Source organism: Pempheris klunzingeri, chromosome 19 (assembly GCF_042242105.1).
Source record: "Pempheris klunzingeri isolate RE-2024b chromosome 19, fPemKlu1.hap1, whole genome shotgun sequence".
NCBI classification, from domain to species: Eukaryota; Metazoa; Chordata; class Actinopteri; order Acropomatiformes; family Pempheridae; genus Pempheris; species Pempheris klunzingeri.
This window is the reverse complement of record NC_092030.1, coordinates 21097269-21104607: the sequence shown is the minus strand read 5'-3', so window position 1 is coordinate 21104607 and position 7339 is coordinate 21097269. Positions and strand designations below refer to the sequence as shown.

The 7339-nt window shown below is 43.4% G+C and overlaps 1 protein-coding gene across 1 annotated transcript; it reads right to left on the bottom strand.

Moving 5' to 3' along the window:
* Positions 1–444: 444 nt before the first annotated feature.
* Positions 445–6902, bottom strand: ddx56 (DEAD (Asp-Glu-Ala-Asp) box helicase 56). Its single transcript, XM_070849982.1, has 14 exons — positions 6840–6902; positions 6073–6234; positions 5726–5880; positions 5458–5628; positions 4873–4963; positions 4126–4367; positions 3823–3966; positions 3566–3679; positions 3370–3464; positions 2367–2440; positions 2179–2268; positions 1604–1709; positions 1415–1515; positions 445–823 (listed from the first exon to the last, which is right to left on the bottom strand). The coding sequence occupies exons 1-14, from the start codon at positions 6894–6896 to the stop codon at positions 740–742; spliced, it is 1686 nt and encodes a 561-aa protein (XP_070706083.1). The 5' UTR covers positions 6897–6902; the 3' UTR covers positions 445–739.
* Between the last annotated feature and the right edge of the window lie 437 nt (positions 6903–7339).

Genomic DNA, 7339 nt, shown 5'->3' with positions numbered 1-7339 from the left:
CCCATGAAATTTGGCTCAGACATTCATGCTCCCTTCAGGATGAACCGTAAAGACTTTGGTGCCTGACAGTGGGGTCTCTGCGCTCCTCACCATCTCAGGAAGGTTGTCAGTGGAAATACTGACTTACTGCTGACACAGTGGGGTGTTGATGTAGAAAACATTTAATGGAAGTCTATGAACGTGTGTGTGTGTGTGTGTGTGTGTCTTACTGAGGTGAGTTCTTCAGGTGAGACGTCACAGCGGCAGGAAGGAGATCGTGGCCTCGTCTCGCCGTACGTCTGAGTGAGAGCAGAAACATCCAATCAACACTTCCACCTCCTGCGCTCACGTCCCTGAGGAGGAGGCGCCGACACTCACCTGAGCAGAGCAGCTCCTCTGATCCTCTGATCCTCTGACGCCGTCAGCAGCTCCAGTTTTAAACACACAACACAAAACACTCGCTGCTTCAGAGGATTCATCGTTTTAATAAACATGTTTAATGTCTCCACAGCGGACGTGTTTAGACATCATGATACAGATCTCTGCCTACATACATGTGCATCATGTATCATGTAACGTGACGCTGCTCACATTTCCTTCTCGTCTTAAAGTCCACACGTGTCAGCGTTCATAGTCCATCCAGTCCACAAAGCTCCCACAGCCCGTTTAATCCAGACATACAGTTTATATTCATCCCGCCTGAGCCGACAGCGCAGGCTGCTCCGTCCTCCTGGGGAACGTCTCGGCTGAGCAGCAGCAGCTATGACTTCCCTGCTTTGCCTTTTCTGTTCCTTCCTCCGGTGTATCGGAAAGTCTTCAGCGGGTTCTTCCCCCCACTGTTTTTCTACGAGACACAAAATCACACACGTGCATTTTTGTTTTGGGGTCTTAATGAACACTCGACTTGAAAGATGGTTTGACCAGTTAAGACCAGTGAGATATGAGGCTGCAACAAATGATTACTTCCATTACACATTATTCAGTTTCTCAGTCATACCAACAATTGTTTGGTGTATAAATCAGAAAAGGTCAGTGTTTTATCACAGGAGACCAAGAAAACAAACATATTTACATTTTAGAAGGTGGAACAAGTGAATAAACTAAATTCTGACATATAATAATAATACATTTATATTGTGTTTGAAGTTTATTCTTATTCTTTTGGAGCTGTGTGTAACACCTGAGGATTATTAAAGGAATTCTGATAAAAGTTTGGAAATATGTACAAACATTTTGTCACCATGCTAATGCAAAGGTTTTATTATATTTCACTGAGCTAAAATAGTAATCCTGGTGCTACAGAGCACCGTTTGGACCAAACCATATTAATAATGTAATATTCTAATGTGATATTGTTTCTAAATGTGTATCAGGGCCTGTACAGCCGTCACACCAGACCTGTAACACAATGTTCCACAGTTTTCATCAGTCTCACCTTGAAGCTGCTCTTGGCGACTCCGCCTGCTTTTGGTTTGTCCTTCCTCTTCCTCTTCCTCCTTAACAGTGGATTCACCGTGCCCTTCAGTGTCTCTGGGACTGGAAGAGGACGGTGGAAAGTGAGTTATCAATAAAAGACACCACCATGAATTCAGCTTTAGCTCCGTCTGTGTGTTTTGTGCCTTACTGAGGTACTCGGGGACGTTTCTCAGGTGGGGCTTGACGACGGCTGGATGGAGGTCTTTGTCGTGTCTGAGCAGCTGCAGATCTCTGGGGTTGTCCTCAAAGTAGGTCTGAGTGACAGCAGAGACAAGCAGTGACAGAGAGGACAGGGGGTTGTGTTTCTATCTGCAGCTGTTCAGCGGCAAAGTTATTTGTATCGAATAAAAGGAGCAACAATCCTGTTTTATTTCATTATACTTTGAATTTTAGGATATTAAACTATTAATACAAGTGTTCTTCACCAAAATATGATGATAAATATGAACAATAAAATGTAATATAGGTTTATGGTTTTTCATAACCAGGCAGTAACCTTGAATATCAATGAAAACAAACGTTCAGTTCCTAACTAACGATTAATTTAAACCAGTGAACTCAACTCTAAACTAATAAATCCATATTCACAGAAAAACAAGAGACAGGTAACGTTATAATAAACCTCAGCAAATCAGTTAAGGTAAATTAAGTTACCACAGTTAAATATTTAAGACGTATAGTAAGATGTAATTTCCTATTTTTGTGTCCACCCCCTCCGTTTACCTTCAGTTTCTCTGAGTTGAGCAGCTCCTGCTTGATCTCTTTCAGTCTGGCCTCCCTCACTGCCTGCTTCGTCACCGAGCGCATGGCGTCCTAAAACAAAGAGTCGTCATCATCACACTTTCACAGCCCTTAATAACGCTCGAGAGAAGATTCAGCCGACACTTCATGGACACGATGAGGAGACTCACCCTGCAGCGGTACCTGAAGCCTTCGATCTCCTCCATCTTAAACTCGTACGGTTTCAGAACAGACTCTGCATTATCTAAAAACACACAACACATCCATTTAATACATTAACATGTTGCTGTTCAACAGAGAAGGACTGGACACAGGACAGAGACATGTGTCTGCATCTCTAATCAGAGGTAACACTTCTTCTCCACTCATAACCTTTGAATGAGCTCCTGTAATTTTATGCATGGGTCCACCTGATCACAGTAGGTCCACTAAAAGAGCTTGTTTGATCCACTGACAGGCTCAGAGTGTTATTCTAAGTGTGTGACAGCATCATGGAAAGGATCCCTACAGAGAGAGACCTGGAAGATCCTTTTGGTTTAACCACAAACAGCCGTTCTATCGCTCTCTGCACACACACCAGACTACATTCACTAAAACAGGGATTTTACCTAACAGAACACAGGAGTCGCTCATCCTCACAGAAGAGGAACTTTGTCTTAAGGTTCCTTCAGATCCAAACTCTCCCTTTAAATCACCAACAAAACAACACAAAAATACAAACAAACCAACCGATCGAGGCAGCATTTGACCAGCAACTCCTGTATTCTGCCAGGTAGAATTAGTGTTTTTCACAATGGAGTCTGGGTGGCTTTTAAGAGAGAGATAGAACAGCTGAGGTGTTCTACTGGACCAAATCCAAAAACTCACTTAGACACCAAAATATGTACAAATGGGTTTACAAATACCAGAGTTCACCTTTAAGGATCCAATAACTCAAGTAAGTACCAATAAAACATTTACATCTTCCTGGTTTAAAGAAAAGATTCCCAAAAACACGATATAAGCTTGTAACCAGAAACATATTTCATTACAGTGCATCCGAAAGTGCTTTATGTTAACTAACTATGTGGTTTTTGAAGCCTTGTCCACTGTTTTTCATGGACTAAAACATCACTAAAAGTCAGTAGATTCATTGATTTGGCCAGTAACTACATTAACAGGGCTCCTCGTTACCTCCTGTGAGGGCCTCCTCCACCTCCGACAGCAAACCCAGCTCAGTGTGAGTGATGAAAGACAGAGCAGTGCCGGGGTTGTCTGCTCTCGCCGTTCTACAAAAGAAAATAACAAAGAAAAAACCACACATCAGGACCTGATTCTCAGATTAAGTCGCAGCGCTCATGAATAAACATGAAGCCTGAACACTTCCCACCTTCCAACCCGATGAATGTACGATTCTGCCGTTGTGGGGAAATCAAAGTTGACGACATTGGACACATTCTGGAAGTCCACACCTCTGGAGACGCCATACTCTTTGTCCTTAGTCCTGGAAAAGCACCGTTCAGAAATCATGTCAGCAAAGACCCACAGATGGAATTAAACCCTTTGAAAACGGAGGTCGGTTTAGATGTTTCCAAAATAAAAGCACTCTGTCTGTGTGTTGTGGAGCCGACATTTCAGTGGACTCACCTCCCTCCTTTCTCTGCGGCCTTCTTCTTCTTCCCTTTGCCTGCAGGCGTCTGTGCGGTGGCGGCGGGGTCCGCCATAATCTGCTCATCTGTGGCGATGATGCAGTCGTAAAAGCCCTGATTGAACTGGGTGATGATGTGACACCTGCAGCAGGAGACACGAACACAGGAGTTAAAGATTAACGCGTGTTTTCTCGTATTTTCATGGTCAAGTGGATCACCGCAGCCAAGAACATGACAATTTACAACTGGAGGGAAAAGTAAGACACGAACACACTCCTCCGGAAAAGGAGGGGGGTCCCACCTGGACTGGACGGGCAGCTCGGAGTTTAGGACGCAGGCGGGAATACCGAACTGCTCCAGAAACAGCTTGAGTCTGTAGCATCGCTCCACCGCTCCCACGAACACCAGCGTCTTGCCCTGAACCAGCCGCAGCCTCAGCAGCGTGTAGGTGAGCAGGAACTTGTCCTCCTCCTCACATCTGATGCTGTACTGCTGCAGCTGGCTGCTGTCTGGGAGCTGAGAGCCCTGAAGCTTCAGGACCACCTGAGAGAGAGAGAGCAGATCCAGGTGAGCAGATCCAGGTGAGCAGATCCCAAACCCAGCCGCAGCTTCTACTACCCCACGGTGTATTTGGGCCGCTGCTGCTGGGATCTTCCAAGAAAAAAACCCAGATTATGTGAGATTAAATTGGTTCATTTACACGACAAAACTCTCAAATTTAAGAGAAACAAACCTGGATATTCTCTGAGATTATAAAGTGGATAATCTGAGAGAAAACGTCGGGAATTCTGAGAGATTAAAGTAACAAATTTACAAGAAAAGACTCAGAAAAAAGGCGTTAAAATCAAACTATTTCCTTGTTAAATCTACTTGAAAAGTATAATTTGATGAGTTTTCTTGTAAAAGTCTGTTTTTTTCTTTTACCATCTCATTCACGTTTTTCTCTCATAACTTTGTAAGATTTTTCTAATGAAGTTGCCGCTTTGAGCTCAGGAAATATCCAAGAGTCTTCCCCCTCCAAGTCTCTACATGTGGGACGTGAGCTCACAGGGTTGTGCAGCAGCAGCTCCTTTAAGGCCTGAACGTCCTCGCTGAGAGTGGCCGACATCAGGAACGACTGGTAGATCTTCGGCAAATGACTGCAAGACATAAGAAGAGACAAAAGGGGTTCATTTAAAGAGAAAAGAAACACTGCACTTATCAGCCAGACGGACTGAAGACAGATATATAAGAGGATAAGTGCTAAAAGAGTTAGTGGAGCTACAAGGAGAGTAAACGATGGACAGAAACACGACTACGATAATGTTCTGTGTCACACTGAGCCCTTGTGGCTAAGTTTTCATCTGCAAAGAAGTTTTAATATCTGTAATACAGTCTGGTAGAGAACAGTGGATACTCATTAAAGCCACCAGACTCCATTGACAAAAACACTAATTTTACCTGGTTAGTTTGTTTGTGGAAACGCTGCTTAAACTAAACAACAATCTTTCTGGTAAATGATTAAAAATAACTCGGGGAATCAACCGTCAGAGTGTGTGTGTGTGTGTGTGTGTGAGTGTGTGTGTGTGTGTGTGTGTGTGTGTGAGTGTGTGTGTGTGTGTGTGTGTGTGTGAGTGTGTGTGTGTGTTCTCACCACAACAAGTTCTTCAGGTCTGCCTCAAAGCCGAAAGAGAACAGCAGGTCGGCCTCGTCCACGACCAGCATCTCCAGGGACGAATGCAGGACCAGGTTCTGGGCGTTGAGGTGGGCGAGCACGCGTGACGGCGTCCCCACGACCACGTCAGGCTTCTCCATCAAGATGGGCCTGTTCCGACACAGCAGGGAGCACACACACACTTTTAAGTTTAAACAGAGCGACGCCGCGGATCCACACGTGTAACAGAGTCCCTGAACACACCGACCTCTGCGCCGACAGGTCGGCTGCTCCGGAGATGTCGGCCACCCGGACGTCCCTCGAGCAGTACGCCGTCAAGTGCCTGATCATGGCGTGGACCTGCTGACCCAGCTCTTTGGTCGGGACCAGGACCAGAGCTCTCACATCCTGCTCACGGACGCTCTGAGGGGAACAGTTGGTGGAGGAAGAGGAGGAGGAGGAGGAGGAGTTAATGCAGAATAAAAGACTTTTAAAACCACATCATGTTTTTTGTCCTGCTCACACTCCAGAAGACAGTTTGAGTCCCAGACTGGTGTCACGTTGTTGTGTGTGTGTGTGTGTGTGTGTGTGTGTGTGTGGGGGGGGTTCCCTCACCTGTTTGGAGGCCAGGATGCGCTGTATGACAGGTACAGCATAGGCAGCAGTCTTCCCAGAGCCGGTCCGGGCTCGAGCCAGGAGGTCTTTGCCCTCCAGAGCCAAAGGGATGGCCTTCTCCTGGATCAGCGTGGGCTGGGACCAGCCCTGATCCGCAACCGCCTAAACATGAGACGACGACACCTGATGACTGATGTCACTGAGCTGAACACGGCCGAGGACATTTAAGAGTTCAGTTGAACTGAAGGTTAATTTTTATTAATGATGAGTTTAATAAATAATAGTGCAGATATAGTATGTTTCATCTCTGTGGTGCGTTCAAGGTGTTGGGTTAGTTTCATGTTTTTTTTTATTAAATAAATAAATACTATATTATCTTATGTAGCGGAAGTATAAAGTACCATGAAAAGGAAATACTCAAGTTAAGAACAAGGACCTCCAGTCTGGACTGAGGGTTGGTTGGTTAGTTAGTTAAGTTAGTTAAGTTAGTAGTAAATGTTACATTCAACCAAAACACAAAGGTTTATGTTCTAGGTTTATATTAAAGAGGTAAACTGGATAAAAAGTCTACAAATGTCATTTTATTTTTGTCTTAATCCTCCAAACGTGTTTCTTCACGTTACATCTGCGGCTCCTGACGGACTCGTTTCTGTATTTAAATCCTCTTTTCTTTCGTCTCTCTGCGCTTTTTTACTCTTCGGCAGTTTGTTCAGCAGCTCACTAACAGTTTCTTCAACATTTAGAGACGCTGTCAAAAGGTTTGTTACCTTTAAAACACGGTCGTCTAAGCCCATTTCGTGGAACTGAAGCCTCTCGGCCGCCATGTTTGCTCCTCAGTGCGCTCACACGTGTGTCGCAGGGATTTTACGTCACGGTGCCTTCACGCCCCTCCTCTAAAGCTCCGTCTAATTAAATTAAATTAAATTAAATTAAATTAGATTAAATTAAACTAAATTAAATTAAATTAAACAAAACAAAACAAAACAAAACAAAATAAAATAAAATAAAACAAAACACAATACAATAAAATAAAATAAAATTAAACAAAATAAAAAATAAAAATAACAAAACAAAATACAATACAATAAAACAAAATTAAATTAAATTTAATTAAATTTAATTAAACAAAATACAATAAAAGCAAAAAGTATGAGCAGCAAAATATGTTGTAGAAAATAAAAAATAAAAGTAATCATTATACAGCATGGCCCTCATTATATTGTATTTATATAATATAACATTTTTGGTGTTTTATTAGAAGATAAAA